This window comes from Ranitomeya imitator, chromosome 5 (genome assembly GCF_032444005.1).
Source record: "Ranitomeya imitator isolate aRanImi1 chromosome 5, aRanImi1.pri, whole genome shotgun sequence".
Classification (NCBI taxonomy): Eukaryota; Metazoa; Chordata; class Amphibia; order Anura; family Dendrobatidae; genus Ranitomeya; species Ranitomeya imitator.
Window position 1 is genome coordinate 277,357,802 of NC_091286.1, and position 23,820 is coordinate 277,381,621.

Here is a 23,820-nt window from a genome sequence, read left to right on the forward strand (position 1 = left end):
AACGCGACATGGCGTCCAATCTCAATTCCAGCCAATCCTACATTGAAAAAGTAAAACGGCACTCCTTCTCTTCCAAGCTCTGCGGTGCGCCCTAACAGTTGTTTACCCCCACATATTGGGTATCAGCGTACTCAGGAGAAATTGCACAACAACTTTTGTGGTCTAATTTCTCCTGTTACCCTTGTAAAAATAAGAATTTGTGGGCGAAAAGATCATTTTTGTGTAAACAAAAGCGATTTTTTATTTTCATGGCTCTACGTTATAAACTTCTGTGAAGCACTTGGGGGGTCAAAGTGCTCACCACACATCTAGATAAGTTCCTTAAGGGGTCTAGTTTCCAAAATGGTGTCACTTGTGGGGAGTTTCCACTGTTTAGGTACATCAGGGGCTCTCTAAATGTGACATGGTGTCCGATCTCAATTCCAGCCAATTCTGCATTGAAAAAGTCAAACGGCGCTCCTTCACTTCTAAGTTCTGCGGTGCGCCCTAACAGTGGTTTACCCCCACATATGGGGTATTGGCGTATTCAGGAGAAATTGCATAACAAAATTTATGGTTACATTTCTGTTTTTACACTTGTGAAAATAAAAAAAATGGTTCTGAATTAAGATGTTTGCAAAAAAAAGTTAAATGTTCATTTTTTCCTTCCACATTGTTTCAGTTCCTGTGAAGCACGTAAAGGGTTAATAAACTTCTTGAATGTGGTTTTGAGAACCTTGAGGGGTGTAGTTTTTAGAATGGTGTCACACTTCATTATTTTCTATCATATAGACCCCTCAAAATGACTTCAAATGTGATGTGGTCCCTAAAAAAAAATGGTGTTGTAAAAATGAGAAATTGCTGGTCAACTTTTAACCCTTATAACTCCCTAACAAAAAAAAAATTTTGTTTCCAAAATTGTGCTGATGTAAAGTAGACATGTGGGAAATGTTATTTATTAACTATTTTTCATGACATATCTCTCTGATTTAAGGGCATAAAAATACAAAGTTTGAAAATTGCAAAATTTTAAAAATTTTCGCCATATTTCCGTTTTTTTCATAAATAATCGCAAGTAATATCGAAGAAATGTTACCACTAACATGAAGTACAATATGTCACGAAAAAACAATCTCAGAATCAGCGGGATCCGTTGAAGCGTTCCAGAGTTATAACCTCATAAAGTGACAGTGGTCAGAATTGCAAAAATTGGCCTGGTCATTAAGTACCAAATTGGCTCTGTCACTAAGGGGTTAAAATAGATCACTCTGTTTGTAATGACTCTATATAATACTGCATATGTGTTTCACTTTTTGTATTGAAGAACGATAGATAGATAGATAGATAGATAGATAGATAGATAGATAGATAGATAGATAGATAGATAGATAGATAGATAGATAGAGTGGGGGGAAAAAGTATTTAGTCAGCCACAAATTGTGCAAGTTCTCCCACTTAAAAAGATGAGAGAGGCCTGTAATTGACATCATAGGTAGACCACAACTATGAGAGTTTCCATGAGAAAACAAATCTTTTTTTCAGGATTGCGAAGTGCTGAACTTTACAATGCTGAAAAAAGTAGCAAAAATGTAGCATGAAATGCTGCAAAAAAAGTTAGGAAAACATGCTTTTCGTCTGCAGCTTTTTTTACTGCCAATAAATCAGGTTATGGCTCAAGGGAAAAAAAACAGTGAAAGAGCAATGTGTGAACATAGCCTAACTGTCGAGAAATGTATTGATTTTGTTGTGATTCCCAATGTCATCATTTTATGGGTAAATACTAGTTATGTTTCCACATCAGTATCTCAGCTATAGATGTATTTAATTGTATTTCTAAACTTTATAGCTCATTTGTGAATTTTCAGTTTGTCTATAAAATGACCTACTGTCTTATTTTTGGCTAAGTTTGAAATACTTGTTAAAATGTACTTTTACATATTCATTGCAATATCATGCTGATATTTAAATTGGACATTGATTAATATTAGTGTATTGATACTTCCATTTGCAGGTAGACACTCTCATCATGATGTACAAAACCCACTGTCAGTGTGTACTCGATAATGCAATCAATGGGAATTTTGAGGAGGTAATAATAAATTGTAATAAATTAGTTTTATAATGTGTTTATACTTATTGTATGACATTCTGTTCTATGGCTAAATATACATATGTTTGTGTTCTATTTAGATCCAACACTTTTTATTACATTTTTGGCAGGGAATGCCTGACCATTTGCTTCCTCTGCTTGAAAATCCTGTTCTCATTGATATATTTTGTGTTTGTGACTCAATTCTTTACAAGGTAAGTTTTCTTCTCTTTTGAATAACGCTGCAGTGGGAAATTTTAAAATGTAAATTATGTTTTTCTGTTTTTTTTAGGTTCTCACAGATGTCCTTATACCAGCAACAATGCAGGAAATGCCTGAAAGGTGAAATAACAGATGACTTTTGATCTTGTTTTAAGCTTACTATTCTATTCAATATTATTATGTCTATACTGGTAGCATAATATGTCATTTAACCTGAAATAATTCAGATAATTTTGCTTTGAATTTAATTATAATAGAAGTTTATTAATATATATATATATATATATATATATATATATATATATATATCTATATAGTGTTTCATGGTGCACTTTTGACCAGTCACAGGATAACATAGTAACATAGTTAGTAAGGCTTAAAAAAGACATTTGTCCATCCAGTTCAGCCTATATTCCATCATAATAAATCCCCAGATCTACGTCCTTCTACAGAACCTAATAATTGTATGATACAATATTGTTCTGCTCCAGGAAGACATCCAGGCCTCTTTTGAACCCCTCGACTGAGTTCACCATCACCACCTCCTCAGGCAAGCAATTCCAGATTCTCACTGCCCTAACAGTAAAGAATCCTCTTCTATGTTGGTGGAAAAACCTTCTCTCCTCCAGATGCAAAGAATGCCCCCTTGTGCCCGTCACCTTCCTTGGTATAAACAGATCCTCAGCGAGATATTTATATTGTCCCCTTATATACTTATACATGGTTATTAGATCGCCCCTCAGTCGTCTTTTTTCTAGACTAAATAATCCTAATTTCGCTAATATATCTGGGTATTGTAGTTCTCCCATCCCCTTTAATAATTTTGTTGCCCTCCTTTGTACTCTCTCTAGTTCCATTATATCCTTCCTGAGCACCGGTGCCCAAAACTGGACACAGTACTCCATGTGCGGTCCAACTAGGGATTTGTACAGAGGCAGTATAATGCTCTCATCATGTGTATCCAGACCTTTAATGCACCCCATGATCCTGTTTGCCTTAGCAGCTGCTGCCTGGCACTGGCTGCTCCAGGTAAGTTTATCATTAACTAGGATCCCCAAGTCCTTCTCCCTGTCAGATTTACCCAGTGGTTTCCCATTCAGTGTGTAATGGTGATATTGATTCCTTCTTCCCATGTGTATAACCTTACATTTATCATTGTTAAACCTCATCTGCCACCTTTCAGCCCAAGTTTCCAACTTATCCAGATCCATCTGTAGCAGAATACTATCTTCTCTTGTATTAACTGCTTTACATAGTTTTGTATCATCTGCAAATATCGATATTTTACTGTGTAAACCTTCTACCAGATCATTAATGAATATGTTGAAGAGAACAGGTCCCAATACCAACCCCTGCGGTACCCCACTGGTCACAGCAACCCAGTTAGAGACTATACCATTTATAACCACCCTCTGCTTTCTATCACTGAGCCAGTTACTAACCCATTTACACACATTTTCCCCCAGACCAAGCATTCTCATTTTGTGTACCAACCTCTTGTGGACCTATTTATAGTTTACATTTTGGCGCCCTTTCTCTGGCCCAATCATATCAGACCTGTTCACGAGGAGAGATAACAAGAACCAATCAAATGACACAAACTCATTTAAGCTGTTGCTGAGCCCCCAGTCAGATTTACCCCTGATAAAATGAACTCTGATTAATACACTGCCAGGTCTGTGACATCATGCAACCACAAACTTATGCCAGCTGTGTGGTTTTCCATGCCAGTCGAGATGTGGATGGTACAGAGAAAAGTTCAATGTGTTCTGTGTCTCACTAAATTCAAATTCGTGACCAAAGAGCTATGTGAATATCGGCACGTTTATAGCGAAGTGCCACCCCATAGGAATAACATTACTCTGTGAGATAAGCAGTTGAAGGAAACCAGCAGTTTGGTGGAGAAACCCCATTCTGGTAGGCTATCAGTCAGTGATGAGTCTGTAGTGGCTATATGGGATAGCTACCTAAGGAGCTCTAAAAAATCTGTGCGGGTGTGTGCTCGACAATTAGTAACATAGTAACATAGTTATTAAGGTTGAAGGAAGACTTTAAGTCCATCTAGTTCGACCCATAGCCTAACCTAACATTCCATAACATGTTGATCCAGAAGAAGGCAAAAAAAAAACCCATGTGACAAATAGTAAGCTCCACATTGGGGAAAAAGATTCCTTCCTGACTCCACATACGGCAATCAGACTAGTTCCCTAGATCAACGCCCTATCAAGGAATCTAGTATATATACCCTGTAACATTATGCTTTTCAAAAAAGGCATCAAGTCCCCTCTTAAAGTTTAGTAATGAATCACTCATTACAACATCACACGCAGAGATTTTCATAGTCTCACTGCTCTTACAGTAAAGAATCTGCATCTGTTATTATGCTTGAACTTTCTTTCCTCCAGACGTAGAGGATGCCCCCTTGTCCATGTCTCAGATCTATGATTAAAAAGATCATCAGAAAGGTCTTTGTACTGTCCCCTCATATATTTATACATTAACATAAGATCACCCCTTAGCCTTTGTTTTTCCAAACTAAATAGCCCCAAGTGTAATAACCTATCTTGGTATTGCAGACCCGAAGCCCTCTAATAACCTTGGTCGCTCTTCTCTGCACCCGCTCCAGTTCAGCTATGTCTTTCTTATACACCGGAGACCAGAACTGTGCACAGTATTCTAAGTGTGGTCGAACTAGTGACTTGTATAGAGGTAAAATTATGTTCTCCTCATGAGCATCTATGCCTCTTTTAATGCATCGCATTATTTTATTTGCCTTTGTAGAAGCTGCCTGACACTGGCCACTAAATGTGAGTTTGTCATCCACCCATACACCCAGGTCTTTTTCATTGACGGTTTTGCCCAGAGTTTTAGAATTAAGCACATAGTTATACATCTAATTACTTCTACATAAGTGCATGAACTTACATTTATCCCCATTAAAGCTCATTTGCCATTTATCAGTCCAAGCTTCTAGTTTACATAAATCATCCTGTAATATAAAATTGTCCTCCTCTATATTGATCACCCTGCAGAGTTTAGTGTCATCTGCAAATATTGAAATTCTGCTCTGTATGACCCTCTACAAGGTCATTAATAAATATGTTAAAAAGAAGAGGGCCCAATACTGACCCCTGTGGTACCCCACTGCTAACCGCTACCTAGTCCGAGTGTGTTCCATTAATAACCACCCTTTGTTTCCTATCTCTGAGCCAGCTCTTAACCCACTTACACATATTTTCTCCTATCCCCATTATTCTCATTTTATGTATCAACCTTTTGTGTGCACGATATCAAAAGCTTTTGAAAAGTCCATATACACTATGTCCACTGCGTTCCCTTGGTCCAGTCCGGAACTTACCTCTTCATAGAAATTGATCAGAATAGTCTGACAGGAATGGTCCCTAGTAAACCCATGTTGATATTGGGTCATGAGGTCAATTACACCTAAGCAAGACTACAGTTCATAAGGTGTTAAAGAAACATCTCTGTTTTACCGGGTACAAAGTGTGGCTGTTGGAAACTATCAAACTGGCATATAGACCCAAACGATGTAGCGTTTGCTACAGATATGCTTCATGAGAATGACAATGATGCAAGATTTTTGCAGAAGATTGTATTTAACGATGAGGCGACCTTCCATGACGCAGAGAATCACAGACGGTATTCTCTCTGTTACACCAGACGTCCTTACCGGTGTGTGGCAAGAACTTCACTATCATTTGTATGTGTGTAGGGCAACAAATGGAGCCCACATCGAACTGCACTGAATAGGTATGAAACTGGGAGAGTTTTTCTTTTAGTTTGGAGCAGATTTCACATTTCTATCGTTTTTTTGTTGCTTTCCAGTGACTGGTCAAAAGTGCACCATGACTTTATGGACACACTGTATATAATATTTTTCTCTATTTTAAAATGTATGGAATATGCTATGCAGTTTTTTAGTGTTTTTTTAACCAATACAAATAATGTTATCGTTTTTTTGCTACATTTTGGAAATGTGTGTTTTACTGGCATTGATGTCCTTTAGAAAAGATTATGGAGAAAAATGCAATAAAAACACTTCAGGTCCTAATTATCAAGCAGCTGAAAGTTACACAAAAATGTTATGACTTTTGCCATTTTTCTGACAATCCTGGCCAGCTCCATACACTTTCTGAAAAGTTGGTGCAGCTCGGGCAGGATGGGGCATGTACAAGAATTCCTGACAAATGCATTGTAATTTAAGCTGCAAATGTTGTGTAAATTAAAACTGGGATATATTCCAGTCTTTAACTGGTGAACACGTCTGTCAGTGATGCTTTGCAGTTGAAAGATGCACCAAATTAATTGAGAGGTACATCACTCCCTTTATTAAGGCTGGCTACAAAACAACAGACTAATTGAATAGGGCCTTATAGCTACTTCCGATTAATTAATACATTCAGTGTGCTCAACAGTATGAAAAAATGGGATTGCTGGGGTTCAATGTGCATAATTTATTAAGAGGTGCATGCCACTTAATGAATTAAATGCTTCTCTTAACTGAAAAGTGTAAAACTGGAGTATATTTCTGGATTAAGTTATGCCACTAAAGTGGCCTAAAGGGAACCTGTCACCAGGTTTTCCCATATAAAGTAGGGCTAGAAGATGTAAGTCCTATGTGACAGCAGTCTATATGTCTCCAATATGCTCTCCATAAAACGAAAAATGACTTTTATTTTACTTACCTATGGGCGGGTCCAATGAGCGTCACTAGTTTTGATTCAGTGTCTCCTCTCTTTTTGGTTCGTGTGGATGACGTGTTCTACATAATCCACACAGTGTCTTCGGCATTCCGCTCCTGCATACTGTAATGCGTATGATGAAATAGAACACTTCATCTACACAAAGCAAGAAGAGATGAAAACCAGCGACACCCATCCGACCGGACCGCCCGGTAGGTGGCTATAAAAAAAGCTATTTTTTGTTTTATGGAGAGTATACTGGGGACATATAGTCTAGAATGCTATCCCAAGGGGCTTACAGGTGCTGGCCATACTTTATATCAGAAAAGTCTGGTGACTGAATTCCTTTAACACAGCCATGTACCTTCCTGTCCATGCCTATGCTACACCCATATTGTAGCTGACCAGGACTGGTGAGTAAGTGCCAAAAGCATGCTTCTAAGTTGTTAAAAAATGCTGCAACATATTAAGGTCAGCAAAGGGAGAACACAAGGAGCTAATGCTCATGTTTAAATTTTATTAAGTGCTATGGATTACCAAGTGATATACTGTACATTAAAAAAAAATTAAATTTAGGGAAAGCAGAACAATAAAGTGAGAAACATCAATTGACACGGACAAATTGATGTAAATTGGTAAAAAAAAGACCAAGTGGTCAGTACAGACTATGTATTATGACATAAATCTATTGATTAAGATGTAAAACAGTTATAGAATACAAATATTAAATAGCCATCTCCTTTAGCAGACATATACAACACATATAAATTACATCATAGTCCTCATAACTGTAAATATTTAAGCTGCCAATAGGAAGTGAAAGACATACAGTATATGTCACAAAACAAGAGCAAGGGAATGTGCCAATGTAAAGGCCCACCCTATTAAAGGTCCCCAACGCGCATTTCACAATATTTAGGTGGCTTTGATTCATCGGAGGGAGTTCCAGTGGACATTGACATTGGCACATTCACATTCAATTTCTGAATTTTTTTCTATAGCAACCACCAACGCTACCAGCTTAGAGCATTACAGCAATAGAGTAGGATTTCTTCTTAATTTGCACAACATGTATTCCATAGACAAAATATACACTTTGCAAGTAGCATTACATTGATGAATTTAGTGCATTGGCCATTGATTTTACATCTGTGCAAAATTAGATGTAATGTGTTTTTGCTGTCGCCAGTGGTCATTTATTTGTTTATAGATGTTGGTGGAGAAATTGTGAATTAGGTCCTGATGAATTAAACCATATTTAAATAGAGAGAATATGTTCTTTTTTTGTTTACTTATCAGTTTATAAGTCTTTTATATAGACAAATTTTGACCTACAGCATCTTCATAAGTTTTACCTTATTTTAGTAATATAATTTGGTTTGTTAGTTTACTAGCAGACATTAGAAACTTTGCTAAACACTGGGAACAGTGGGTGATTTCATCATTGGAAAACCTTCCAGAATGTCTCTCAGAAAAGAAATTGCCAATTGTCCGAAGATTTGTGTCATCCTTGAAAAGACAGACATCTTTCTTGCATTTGGCTCAAGTAAGTCCTCACAGCTGTAAAAAATAGGCCTGCACATTAGCTAGAAGGTTTATGGTTAATCAACCACTCACCAACAAATGACCAAAGATCATTTCACCAATACAGTCATATGCATATTAACCTATATTGATCGTTAAAGTTGTTCAACTGGCCATACACTTACAGTGACACTGGATAAGGGTTAAACAAACTTACTGGGATGTTTTTTTTCATGGGTAGAACATTTGCAAGACCTTTAAAATCTTTCATTATCTGGCTATCAAATGAAAAATTGAAACGTGGACTACCGAAGTAGAATTTCTGATGATGGGCAAGGAGATGCACACCACTGAGAGCAGTCTTAATGAATCGGCTCCTAACTGTCTAAGATTGACTCATTGACCAGTGTGACATTTTCAACATTTTTACGTTATTTTTAATACAGATTGTAACATGGAGAACAAAAAAAAATTAAAAAATACATTTAACACATAAGTCTAATTTAAACATAGAAAAAAACCACAAAAATTGAGCTTAACTTAAGTTGGTACACATGCAGAGGTTAAACGCATGTTCACATTGGCCACAAAACATTAAAACCTACAAGAGAAAAAAGTAAGCAAAAACCCTGATGTAACTAAGTAAAAAAGCAAAAGTGCATTTAAATAACACAGAGATTTTAGTAATACTGTTTTTTGATCAAAAAATAGCACAAAAGCCATCTCACCACGTCACGGTAACTCTGATAGGGACAGTCCTACACTGTCTAATATTGATATTGAGCATATCACCATGCAATTTAGCAAGAATAATGTTTATCTACTTGATGGGACTCCAAAGTTAAAATCCAATAAAATGTTTCCTTTTTTGGGGTCCATTTGGAGGATTGCTTCTAAAATGTAAGTCTTTTTATGTAAAAAATGAATGACAAACAAGTAAATTATCATTAAACATTATTCACTGCATATGATAACAATATAAAATGGAGGTGATCTCTTGTTCTTAACATACTCCGAATTTCCCCAGTCCATAGTGACTGCTAACTATAGATACATTCAACTGTACAAGACTTATAAATAATATAGACTAAAAGCATTGGCCTAATTTGGCATGGACAACATCAGTCTTGATGAGGAGATGTGCTGGAGTCAGATGCTCCTCTTCATGAATGAGGAGAATCGGATGAATGGAGTTAAGATCTGTGTGTGCCTCACCACAAATCCTACCCAAGTCCCAGCTGGGGTAAGATTTAAGAAGGGAAGCACTCTCTCATCCTGTTTCAGCTCTGTCCACATATTGGAGGTGGTCAGAAATTACGTGAGAATACCAAAAGTTGCAACATTTTAGCACCGAATCGCTTAATCAAAAGAAATGTTCACAGTTTAAAAGTAAAAAGTGTCTAAAAGTAATTATTATTGCCATGTCCAATCTATGAACATATCATGTAATTTAAGCCATATGTTAAAGGTAAACAAGATAGAATTAAAAAAGAATGTTTTTCAGTCACTACAACTCCACCAAAAAATGCAATATAAAGTGATACAAATGTACCTGAGAATAAAGTCCTCTGACAGCTCCATTGAAAAAAAAACAATAATAAAGTTGAAAATCTCAGAAAATGGTGCCATAATTTTTTTTTAAATACGTTTCTGTATTTTTTTCACTGTTTGAAGCAAAAACTTTACAAGGTTGATATCACTATAATTGTTTTGACCTCCAGAATTATATTGCTAGGTCATTTTTGCCATGCAATGAAGACCATATAAACAAAAGCCCAAAAATAATGAAGGAATTGCATGTTTTTTACCTTTTCACTGTACTTGGAATTTTTTCTCCCATTTTCCAGTACATTGCTTTTTAAAATGCCACAACCTGGCGCTAAAAAAGTCCTACTATAGCTATATTAATGAAAACATCTAAAAAGTTATTGCAGTTGAGAGAAAGGGAAGAAAAATTAAAATTGACCATAGCTGGAAGGACATACTGAAGGAATAGGATAAGGTTATGTGACTGTTACCCTTTGTAAACTTGAAAGTATCAGCTAAAAGAACACAAAATTTGATTTAGGAACAAATACATATAGCATTTTAGAACATATACTGCCTTAGTTAAAAGGGTTTTCCAACAAACAAAGGTTAATTTTAATCAATAGATATTGTAACAATAATAAGTTCCACAATTGGATGTGTTTAAATTAAATGTTTCTGTGCTGAGATAATCTTATAAATGTGTCCCTGCTGTATACTGTGTAATGGCTGTGTCAGACCATGCAGGAACATGGTCTGACGATAAGGAGTGAGAAAAAAAGTACATGGACATAATAACATGGAATTACAAAATATTCTTCCTTTGAAGTAAAATATTGTTTAACCATTTTCCGACATCGGGCGTATATTTACGCTGATTTCGGACTCCCTCCCTTTGATGTGGGCTCCGGCAGTGAGCCTACATCTTTCCTGGCACATGTCAGCTGCTTTGAACAGCTGACATGTGCCCGGAACAGCTGCTGGTGAAATCACGATTCACCCGTGGCTATTAACCCATTAAATGCCACTGTCAAACGCTGACAGCGGCATTTAACAAGTGCTTCCAGCAATCGCACCCAAAATCTGCCCACCGGTGACCCCGGTTATGTGATCGCGAGTCAACGGTGGGTTGGCATGACAACCAGAGATTTTCTGGAGACCTCTATGGTTGTCAGTGCCGGCTTGCTGTGAGCATCACCCAGTGGTCGGCGCTAATTGCAAGTAATTCAGCTACATAGAGGCGAACTGATCATCGCCTCTATGTAGCAGACCCGATCGGGTTATGGCAGCTTCTAGTCTCCCATTGACGCTATCGAAGCATGCCAAAAGTTAAAAAAAATGTTTTTAAAAATAAAAATAAATAAAAAAGTATTAAAGTTCAAATCACCCCCCTTTCGCCCCATTCAAAACAAGCAACGATAAAAATCAAACATACACATATTTGGTAGTGCCACGTTCAGAATCATCTGATCTATCATTAAAAAAAAGGATTAAGCTGGTCGCGAAACGGCGTAGCGATAAAAAAGTCAAAACGCCAGAATTACGTTTTATTGGTTGCTGTGACCCTACATTACAATTTAATAATGCGCGATCAAAAGATCGTATCTGCACCAAAATGGTATCATTAAAAACAGCTCACCATGCAAAAAAATAAGCCCTCACCAACCCGAGATCACAAAAATGGAAACGCTACGCGTAATGGAAAATGGTTCCATTTTTTTTTTTAACAAAGTTTGGATTTTTTTTCACCACTTAGATAAAAAAGAACCTTAACATGTTTGCTGTTTCGTAATGACCTGGAGAATCATAATGGCAGGTCAGTTTTAGAATTTAACAAACCTAGTAAAAAGACAAACAAAAAAATAAGTGTGGGATTGCACTTTTGTTTGCAATTTCACCGCACTTGGAATATGTTTCCTGTTTTCTAGTACACGACATGGTAAAGCCAAAAGTACATCTCGTCCTGCAAATATTAAGCTCTCATTTGGCCATATTGACAGAATAATAAAAAATTATGGCTCTGGAAAGAAGGGGAGCAAAAAACAAAAAATACCTCCAGAAGTTAAGGGGTTAAAAAACAGGCAGGGAAATGTTTTAGATCACAAAAAAGAATCAGCTGTAATGCTTGCATCCTCTTTTGCTTCTTCTCCTGCCCAGGAGCTGTGGTATGATCAGGCCATATTCCTGTACGGTCAGACACAGCCATTACACAGTACACAGCAGGGGCACATGTATAAAATTATCTCAGCACATGAGCTTTTTATTTAAACACATCCAATTGTGGAACTTATTATTGTGGAAATTATTATTATTAACCCCTTTAAAGATCTCAATCTTTAATCTTCAGGTAAACAGTGAATACTAAATTGTTTAATTTGTGTAACTCAGTCTTTTTCCATTCTTGCTATATACGGTGCAATATAAATTAGATTAAATAATGACAACATACGAATCATAGAATCATCAAATGTTAGAGTTGGAAGGGGCTTCCAGGGTCATCACGTCCAACCCTCTCCTCAATGCAGGATTCATTAAACCATCTCAAACAGATGTTCTGTTTGAAGACTTCCATTGAAGGAGAATTTGCCACCTCTCGTGGCAGCCTGTTCCATTCATTGATCACCCTCACTGTCAACAAGTTTTTTCTAATATCTAATCTGTGTCTCCTCCCATTCAGTTTCATTCCATTGCTTTCCTTGTGCAAGTAAAACTGTTATCGTTAAGAAAACTTGTTTAACCTTCATCAGGCTGCATAATTTTACAACGTTAACAGGCTGCAGAGGTACAATTGCACCTTCATATATATTTTATTGAAATTTGGCCAATATATTCTGGACCAAAACTGCAGAGATGTCACGAAATTTCAGCCCTCTACAGCTTTTCGAAAAAAAAAGTTATTGCAATTTTAAAACGGAATAGTTACAATTGTACCTACTCACCCGGACGAAGGTTAAATTACAATAAATCTAGAAGTTAAATGTCCCTTACTGCACAGAATAAAAATCTAAATAAAAATTATCTTTTATTTTCGTTTTCAGATAGCTCGACCGGCTTTGTTTGATCAGAATATAGTGAATGCTATGACATCTGACATCGAAAAAGTAGACTTATATAGTATTGGTTCCCAAGCACTTCTTAGCAGCTGTAGTGGAGTCGACTCAGATATTGATGTCTACAGTGAGTGTGAGTTCGTGTTTGCTTTACAAGTGGATTCAGTATTATGTTTTAATGTTTTTCTTTAATGCAGCCCTAACTTGTCAAAATATGTCAATATATGGGAGAAGAATATCGTCTCTTGATGGAAAACATGGATTAAACTGGGATACTGTGCAAACAAATCTTAGGCTCCTTGCTTTTCCAACTTCTAAGTTGATGAGAAGGGTGTGATTGATTCTTATTAATAAAATATAGCAGTGGGTCTTTTCCCGCTGGTCTCCTGTATAGCTTCACTGGTTGCACATACGTATAGCAAAACACCAGATCCCAACTGGAATTAACCAGCGGACCAAAGGAAGAGAACCAAAATATACTTAAAATATCATACTTTATTGATAATTGATAAAAAGGCACAGTACATAATAACACAAGAAACACCCTAAAGGGGACCAAATAACCAAACCCAAACCATTCAAATACAAGAATACATAATTAGCTCCCCGCAATGTAAATCTATCAAAACCTGGTGCTTAGATAAACATAATTATATATCGCTATAAATAAACTTGTAAACAATCACACAGGGTACTCTGGATACATATTATCAAACAGTGCCAAAGGCATCTATAAATAAATACCATTCATCAATGTAAAACTCTGCAAAAAAGGTATTGCACATCAGATATACTAATATTACCTTATCACACGGAGCCACAGGAAGAAGCTAAGTGTGAAACGTGCGTCGGGGTGAGAGGGGACAACCTAACCACCCTTTATTATACTACTTACCGCTTGACATACCTGTGGCTCCATGCAAAGCATTCTGCGGTGGTGTCAACAATTTTAAGGACACAGGATGCTCATGTAAATGTAAGAACGCCGGACGACCAAGTGTTACAGGTTCTAATGACCATTGACGGGGACACGATTCAGCATCTCTGGATCAAACTGGATTACTGCATAGATGTGTGTTGTGTGACAAAAGGAGAACACATACAACATTTGTAAACACTATGCGCTAAACTTGGAAAGTCTCTGCTCGTTATCATGTACCATTCACTGTCGTGCATGTTTTTTTTAAATATACCTCTTTGAAACCTGGTGAATCTTTTATATTCACCCTGTATTTTGATAACAGTGCGATGAATGGATTTTGTAGTTAATACTTTATGATATAACTAAGACTATTTTGACATGTCCAGTAATCATCCATTAGAACAGATCCAGCAACAATCTACTGGCACAAAAGTTGTGCATATAAAACTTTTTTTGTCTGTTTATAAAAAAAGGCAGCTGGATCCGTATTAATATTAAAGTCTATGGAAAACAGATCTTTTAGCCATTTGTTTTCTTACATGTGTAACTGATCCAGTAAGAAAAAAAGCGGATCTCTTCCAAATTAAAAAAAAAATCCGAATGGCTATTTAACGGATCAATTTTAGGCTAGGTTCACATTGAGTTAATGGGTTAACACTAGCGGACTCCGTTACATGGCAAAATTGTCGCAATTAACGCCATGCAACGGATCCGTTAGCGCACCCATTGACGGCAATGTGCTAACGAATCTCTAGTGCATCGCTAGTGCATGCCATTTTCGGAACGCGCTAACGATGTCCCGTTAGTTTCGGGTATCTGCGCTAGCGGGATCAGCAAACGTGATCCCTTTTGGGACATTGCGTTAGCGCAGTCCGTAGCGCTATGCGCTAAACGGACTGCCCTAACGCAACGTGAACCTAGCCTTACATAGATTTCAATGTAAAAAAAAGGAATGCACTGAAATCAGTTTTTTAAAAGCTTTTTTGCCAAAGGATTGCTGTTGGATCCATTCTAATGGATGATTACTGGACATATGGAAATAGCCTTAAAGGATAGGAAAGATTATATAATGAAGTACTTTGAGTGGCATGAACATAATAACTAGATGCTCGAGGCTCCTTTACTAAATGCTGGGTTCTCATCCAGGGAAATATAATATTTTTTTGCCTATGTCTCTTAAGTATTTTTTGAAGATCTGGCTTTCAAGTCTTCTTCTGCCAGCTGATATTGAAATGCTGAATGTGAAGAACCAGCAATATTATTTTTTCTATGACCATGATGTAGGGTTACCAAGTAGTGATCTTTTCAGCTGAGATATATCAAGTAGAGATGAGTGCATCAATCCGCTAATGAGTCACATTTCCTGAAATTCATGTTTTCACCCGAATTCAAAAATTTTGCAATTAGATTTGCGGTTTGCAAAACTATCTTTAAAAACTTCCCCAGCACCATTTCCCAAAATCCTGAAGCATGAGAGAGCTGGCCAATGTAATTTTGAGTTACCACTAAGACCTCCCTATGATGTCCCAGATCAGCGGTTCCCAGTGTAGCGCAGAATCATTTCCATTTTCATAGTCCCTGGATAAGTATCTCTCCTTTAATGTATAAGCTTTTATAATCAGTGGGGTCCTCTTTCTCTCCTGTAGAGTGTAAGCTCTTATGGTCAGTAGGGTCCTCTCTCTCTCCTGTAGAGTGTAAGCTCTTATGATCAGTAGGGCCCTCTCTCTCTCCTGTAGAGTGTAAACTCTTATGGTCAGCAGGATTCTCTCTCTCCTGTAGAGTGTAAGCTCTTATGGTCAGTAGGGTCCTCTCTCTCTCCTGTAGAGTGTAAGCTCTTTTGGTCAGTAGGGTCCTCTCTCTCTCCTGTAGAGTCTAAGTTCTTATGGTCAATGGCGTCCTAACTCGCTCTCTTTTAGAGTCTAAGCTCTTATGGTCAGAGGGATCCTCTCTCTCCTGTAGAGTGTAAGCTCTTATGATCAGCGGGATCCTCTCTCTCCTGTAGAGTCTAAGCTCTTATGGTCAGTGGGATCCTCTATATGTCCTGTAGAGTGTAAGATCTTATGGTCAGCAGGATCCTCTCTCCTGTAGAGTGTAAGCTGTTATGGTCAGCGGGATCCTCTCTCTCCTGTAGAGTGTAAGCTCTTATGGTCAGTAGGGTCCTCTCTCTCTCCTGCAGAGTCTAAGCTCTTATGGTCAGTAGGGTCCTCTATCTGTCCTGTAGAGTGTAAGTTCTTATGGTCAGCGGGATCCTCTCTCTCCTGTAGAGTGTAAGCTCTTTTGGTCAGTAGGGTCCTCTCTCTCTCCTGTAGAGTTTAAGTTCTTATGGTCAATGGGGTCCTAACTCTCTTTTAGAATCTAAGCTCTTATGGTCAGAGGGATCCTCTCTCTCCTGTAGAGTGTAAGCTCTTATGGTCAGCGGGATCCTCTCTCTCCTGTAGAGTCTAAGCTCTTATGGTCAGCGGGATCCTCTCTCTCCTGTAGAGTCTAAGCTCTTATGGTCAGTGGGATCCTCTCTCTCCTGTAGAGTGTAAGCTCTTATGGTCAGTAGGGTCCTCTCTCTCTTCTGTAGAGTCTAAGCTCTTATGGTCAGTAGGGTCCTCTATATGACCTGTAGAGTGTAAGATCATATGGTCAGCAGGATCCTCTCTCTCCTGTAGAGTGTAAGCTGTTATGGTCAGCGGGATCCTCTCTCCTGTAGAGTGTAAGCTCTTATGGTCAGTGGGATCCTCTCTCTCCTGTAGAGTGTAAGCTCTTATGGTCAGCTCTTATGGTCAGTAGGGTCCTCTCTCTCTCCTGCAGAGTCTAAGCTCTTATGGTCAGTAGGGTCCTCTATCTGTCCTGTAGAGTGTAAGTTCTTATGGTCAGCGGGATCCTTTCTCTCCTGTAGAGTCTAAGCTCTTATGATTAGTGGAGTCATCTCTCTCTCTGGAACAGTCTAAGCTCTTATGGTTAGTGGGGTCCTCTCTCTCTTGTCTGTAAAGTGTAAGCTCTTATGGTCGTTGGAGTCCTCTCTCTCCTGTAGCTTGTAAGCTCTTATGGTCATCAGGGTCCTCCTCTCGCCTCTCCCCCATGTGTATTTTACGAGCAATTACAAGATTTACAGTGTTGAGATTTGAGAAGTCCATACGTTGCAAAGTTGGCAAATTCAAATTTCAAAAGACCTGCTCATCTTTAACATCACAATAAACAAAGTAAAGTACTTTTAAGTGGAGAAGGATCGAAACATTCCAGAGTGCCCTTTTAAAAAGTAGTCTCTGGGTATAGTTAAGCAAAGCACATCTGGTTAGTAGTATCTGGAAATCCCACTCATGTATCTATTGTTGTGGATTTTGGTTTAGTTTTGTGGCTGAAAAGGCATTCCATGGTTTCTATGGTGGACTTCAGCCACAGGGCCTCCAATGTATTTAGTAACCTAGCTGTTGGCTTTTCTGCTGTGGTGCACTATGTGTGTTAACCAATCAATATAACTCTTCTGAGTAAAGGAACTGGATTAATACTGCTTATAGATGTATGCTCTCCCCAGGCTCTTGCTGTCTACTATATAAGGCATGTAAAAGAAGCAGATTTTTGGTATCTTATGCAGGTCATTTTCCAATTCCTACACATCCCTGCAGCTAGTTCTGTAATGGTAGTTGTAATGTTGGCCAAACCTCTTCAGGTAATCCTGAAATGTAGCCTCCAAGTTCGCCTGCTGTGCTAAGCAGTAATTCTAAATATGCACCAAATTTTGCCTGGCATCATACCCCTCACTTGATGCATTATACACTCCTAGATCATCCAAGGTACAAGATAAGCAGAATAGTGTGTTATGGGATTGCAGCCAAATATTCTATGACTCTTTTTAAAGGGGTTTTCGCACAAGCAAAGCACATTTTAGTTTATAAATCTTAGAAAAAAAACTAAGTTCCACAATTGGATGTTTAAAAAAAATGTTCCTGTGCTAAGATAATCCTTTAAATGTTCCCCTGGTTAATGGCTGTGTATGACTGCGCAATACCATGATCTTGAACGTACCACAGCTCCTGAGCAGGGGAGGAAGCAAGAGTATTCAGACATTACAGCACGAGGTCACAGATGATTCTGTTTGTGAGGCAAAACATTTCACAGCCTGTTTTTAAGCCAGATTTATACCTGAAAAAAAGAATCAGCTGTGATGTCTGTATACTTTCCGATGTGTCCTCCCTTGCCCAGGAGATGTGGTATGATCAGACCATTTTCCTGAAAGGTCAGACACGGCCATTACACAGTATACAACAGGGGCACATTTATAAGATTTCTTTCAAGGAGAAGAAGGAATGTCATCACTAGCAGGCATCCCATGATGTCACCGGACTAGTCAGGTCTCTTCCTATAGTCCCTCCCTGATCTTATAAACTATGTTTTCTCTCAAAAATTCAGAGGAGAGCATATTTTGTTCCAATCTCGCAGTCAGGCTGTGATTCATGTTGCTCATGGTTTGGACAACATGAATCTAGTGACTGGTTCCATTTATTTACATAATATTAGTGAAATCAGATTTTGAGTGCTTAAAAAGGAAATACATCTTTCTTTTGTAACATAGTGTTTCAAGAGCTGAAAGATCTTTTAAAGAAAAATGCAACTGTGGAATCATTTATTGAGTGGCTTGATACCGTCGTTGAGCAAAGAGTAATAAAGGTAATTTTTTATATAGCTAAATGTATCAGAACATTCAGTTTAAATTTCAGATACGGAACTAGTCTTGTTTCATAAAAAAGTCTATAATCTTAAGAGTTTCAATCAGACGATCATATTGCATGGACATTTGCTGACAAATCTGACAAATTAAAAATCAGACAGCACAATGAATTGATGTTATTCAATGAGTCTGTTTAGATGACCATTTTTTTGCCACAGACTGAGTATCGGCAGCATATAACATTCTCTTCTGAGTAACAGCCAAGATTTACTTGTACAAGTATGTGGGTGCACTAAAAAATGTGAATCCTATACAGATCATCTGAATTACATCAGATTTTTACTGGTACATTGTCAGTAATATTCTAGTAAACTGTATTTGATCTAAAACATTTTAAAATGTTGTAGTATAAAAAGTTATGCTACATGGATGTCACACACACGTAAAAAATGGACACACGGATGTCACACATATGACAATAGTCTATGTTTTCTGGATGACACGCATACGATTTTTCATACACTCATCTGACCATGCCTTTGGATACACAAATGTACAAGGCATAGCTAGAAGTTTGTGGCCACATTGTAGTGAATTCTGCCGAGTTCCAAACATCTACTTTTGTTGGAGCTTCATGAATTGGATTTCCATGTCAATACAAATGAACACCAAGTATGCATATTTCTATGCTTTTACACTGAATGGTAGTAAGGAATTTATCAAAACTGTCTAAGGCTTCATTCCGGTGTCCATTTTTCATGTACTTGTGCCATCCATGGTTTTCACTGACAGAGCGGGTACCTATTATAATCGTTGGAGATGCTCACATGTCCAAGTTTTTTGGTGGACTGTGTGTTCACAAAAAAATTGCAGAGACATGTCCGTTTATGATCGGTATCTCGGAGCAAAATTAGAGTTTTTCTATGAAATTCCCCTCACAATGTACCAATAACATCAATGTTCACTCCGTGTGCTGTCCGAGATTAACATTGTAATGTATAGGAGACGTTTTGCAATTGCGACAGAATCTCCAATGATGGTATTTAAGAGCTAGTGACAGTATCTACTGACAGAAACTGCTGAGCATCCATCGGAATTGACAACTAACGCATGCTCAATAGAGTAGGGACTAGCCCAGCCCCCAAAACGGGCATCACTGATGACGCTTCATTTCAAACAGGACAAATGCTGTGGTAGTGACCTAATGACACTTAATTGGACTATCCCAGCATGCACTGTGGTTCTCAAACAAGGCTCAGAGCAGTATCGGATATCACTCCTGCTGGTGACTCTGCAGCTTGTGTTGATGTCATGTTGAGAAAGCAGATTCTTCTCTTCGGCTATGCCATGTTAATAGGGCATCTCAGGTGATTGACAGCCGGCTCTCAGCTGACCAACAGCGGGAGCCAACTTTCAATCAGCATGAAGATGACAGGGATGTCCCATCGACAGAGCAAACCGGAAGAGGAAGAGCTGATCTGTTGATATGAGATCACTGGCAGGAGTGGTTCATGATGGCTCTGAACTGGCTGAGATCGGCGCCAGGCAGAACAGGCAGGAAGTGAAAAACTGCCTGGCTGTGAGTTCTTAGCGCCATAAGAAAAAATACAAAAGTCCCTGATATCTGCTTGAATATTTACTCTTACTGCCTTTTGTGTTATTTTTATTTAAGAACTCTTTGCTTAGTTCATAGTTGGCATGGTTTCATTTAGGCAAAATTGTACAAAAAGTATTTTCTGATGAATGTTGGTAAAGATTTTCTATTTCTATTTATTTCATTTCAGGCGAGCAAACAAAATGGAAAATCACTGAAGAAGAGAGCTCAGGATTTTTTGCTAAAGTGGAGCTTCTTTGGAGCACGAGTCATGCACAATCTGACATTAAACAATGCAGCTAGTTTTGGTATTTTCTATTAATATTAATAGTAATAGTAATAATAAATCCTTATAAAGATAAAGAGACCATTATTAATAGAAAACGTTTCTATGAAGACTCTCCCACCCCAAATAAAGAGCTAAAGCCATTGGCTAGATTACATGCACAGTTCTGAGTTCTTTTTTACCAATTCCTGATGTATACTATAATACTTTTCAAGCTGGACAGTTTTTAATCTTTAAATGGAATTTTTCAAAAGGTTTAACCTTTCTAAGCCATCTATATGGGCATGTAGGTCATAGGAAGCTGAATACAATGATACCTTGATATTTTTCATGGGAATGAGCTGATAAGATCTATGGGCCGGACACTGATCTGCGTGAGAATCTTCCTCCAGAGCTTATCTAATATATAATTGCCTAGAATACTACTTCCTGCAATTTGTGCCAACTTCCGTGGCTTTGTCCGGAGCTAATGTCCGGAGCTAATGTCCGGAGCTAATGTCCGGAGATAAGTGACGTCAACAGTTTCCATTGTCTGATTGGTTGCCGCCTGCTGCGAGCGACCAATCAGAAACGTGCCGTACTGTGACACACTCCGCCCGCCATTTTGGTGTGATTTTTGAATTTTTACCTCACAGCAAGTTTTTACTGCGTGGAGGCGGGCCCAGTGACGTTGCTCTTCAAGCTCCTGCCGAATTTCGTCAAAAAAATGATAATACCATTTACCAAAACTATATATATTTAGTTGTGAAGTGGTTCAGTGACATTTTCACACCAATTTTGAACTTTTGTTTGGTGTTTTTCTCCATATACTGCCTATTATTTTTGTTCTTTCTTACTATTATTTATTAATTGTATTATTCTTACATTTGAATAAATAAAGTATATATGGATTCTAGACTCACGATTCTTTAGAATCGGGCTGCCATCTAGTTTTACATAAAAGGGAGAATACCAGTTTAATGTGTAATGGCTGCTCTCTGCTTTCCTGATCTCACTGCAGAGGTGTGTGTGATTACGAAGGCTTGTGCACATGACCGTAATATCGGTCTGAGTGCGATCCAACAAAACATCAGATTGCACTTGGACCAGTGTTAGTGTATGAGGCACATGCCCGATATTTCCCACGTACAGACACTATGCAGGAGAAAAAATTGCTGCATCTCTGAGTTTGATACAATATTCTGATCGCAATCGGTCATGCAGGTCAATAAGTGCGTGGAAAACATCTGACTACATTCAGATGACATCTCAGTGCTGTCCGATTTCAACTCACTGATAGAATGAAGATGATGAAGACTTTTTGTCTCATTCTAATCCTCATCCGAGAGACCTGGGTAGCACTATGATCACACTCTGATCAAACTCTATTCAGAGCGTCATTTGCATAATCGGGCAGATTCTCTGTGATAAGAGAATTTACGCCTATCAGCCGTAACTTCCCTAACTCACACATCTGCAGGTTCCTCTTCGGCTTCCATCTGTCACACAGCCAACGTTATAGTATTGCTGCAATACAGCCGCGCTCGGAGAGCTGCAGCAAATGTGTTTGCATGGAGACAAAGTTCAGTTCTACTGTTCTGTGTTAGTTACATGTCTCCACTGGTAATGCCCCCTTTCATTTACAATGATCTCTGGGGACAGAGTCCCATGCAGATCAGTGTCCAGCCCATAGCCGCAAAGAATTTACGAATAATAAAATTATGGATATCTCAGGAATAAGACGTCAGATTGCAGAAATCAAGGTATCATTTTATTCACCTTCCTATTACCTGCATGCTCATATAGACGGCTTATGTGGGGTTGATCTTACTGACAGATTGCCTTTAGCCCCTTCTCTTTGCTGACAAGTTTAATTAGTGTGCTTTTTTTTCCCTCCCCTTCTTCCAAGAGCCATAGCTTTTTTATATTTGCATCCACAAAGCTGTATGATGTCTTGCTTTTTGCGGGACGAGTTGTAGCATAGAATGATGCCATTAATTAACCACTCAATGTACAATACACAGGAAAAATGCTTTTTGTGGTTTGTTATTACTTTGTACTTTCTGTGGTCAAGGTTTTGAACTTTTTTACTTTTTCGGCGACGTAGTTATGTGTCAGGGGCACAATTTTTGGGCTACGTATAACTATTTAACAAAGATTATAGAACTTTTTATTGAAAGGAATGTAAAGAAAACAACAATTCTTCTACAATTGTTTTTTGCATTGTCAATATGATGTTATTCACGTGCTGCAAAAATAAAGTGTTATCGTCCAATACTGTGGGTCAGTACGATCATGACATTACCAAATGCATATAGTTTTAAACATTTTACAATTTCTTTTCATTAAAAAAAAATAATTGTTTTTGGGCTGCCATATTCTGAAAGCCATACGTTTTGCAAGTTTCCATCAGTTGAGCTGTATGTAGGATTATTTTCTTATTACATATTGTTTTATTCTTTGGTGCCATTTTGTTGTAGATGCAATGTCTCTGTCTAACTTATCAGATGCCATTGTCACTAATGAACACAATATCAGAGGGGGTCAAAGTACTGGGATTAGAGTTAAGGTACCGTCACACTTAACGATATTGTTAACGATATCGTTGCTTTTTGTGACGTAGCAACGATATCGTTAAGGAAATCGTTCTGTGTGACAGCGACCAACGATCAGGCCCCTGCTGGGAGATCGTTGGTCGCTGAGGAAAGTCCAGAACTTTATTTCGTCGCTGGACTTCCCGCTGACATCGCTGGATCGGCGTGTGTGACACCGATCCAGCGATGTCTTCACTGGTAACCAGGGTAAACATCGGGTAACTAAGCACAGGGCCGCGCTTAGTAACCCGATGTTTACCCTGGTTACCAGCGTAAAAGTAAAAAAAACAAACACTACATACTTACCTACCGCTGTCTGTCCCCGGCGCTCAGCTTCTCTGCACTCCTCCTGCACTGGCTGTGAGCACAGCGGCCGGAAAGCAGAGCGGTGACATCACCGCTCTGCTTTCCGGCTGACCGACGCTCACAGCCAGTGCAGGAGTGCAGAGAAGCAGAGCGCCGGGGACAGACAGCGGTAGGTAAGTATGTAGTGTTTGTTTTTTTACTTTTACGCTGGTAACCAGGGTAAACATCGGGTTACTAAGCGCGGCCCTGCGCTTAGTTACCCGATGTTTACCCTGGTTACCGGGGACCTCGGGATCGTTGGTCGCTGGAGAGCTGTCTGTGTGACAGCTCTCCAGCGACCAAACAGCGACGCTGCAGCGATCGACATCGTTGTCGGTATCGCTGCAGC

The 23,820-nt window shown here is 38.5% G+C and overlaps 1 protein-coding gene across 1 annotated transcript in view; it reads left to right on the forward strand.

The window, feature by feature from the left end:
- RFX6 (regulatory factor X6) overlaps positions 1-23,820 on the forward strand; it is a 248,889-nt gene that overhangs the window by 119,755 nt on the left and 105,314 nt on the right. The window contains exons 8-14 of the mRNA XM_069726189.1: positions 1,991-2,068; positions 2,170-2,283; positions 2,361-2,410; positions 8,380-8,539; positions 13,083-13,227; positions 18,578-18,672; positions 20,458-20,575. Of these exons, the coding sequence (XP_069582290.1) occupies positions 1,991-2,068; positions 2,170-2,283; positions 2,361-2,410; positions 8,380-8,539; positions 13,083-13,227; positions 18,578-18,672; positions 20,458-20,575 (760 nt within the window). The remainder of the gene's footprint in view (positions 1-1,990; positions 2,069-2,169; positions 2,284-2,360; positions 2,411-8,379; positions 8,540-13,082; positions 13,228-18,577; positions 18,673-20,457; positions 20,576-23,820) is intronic.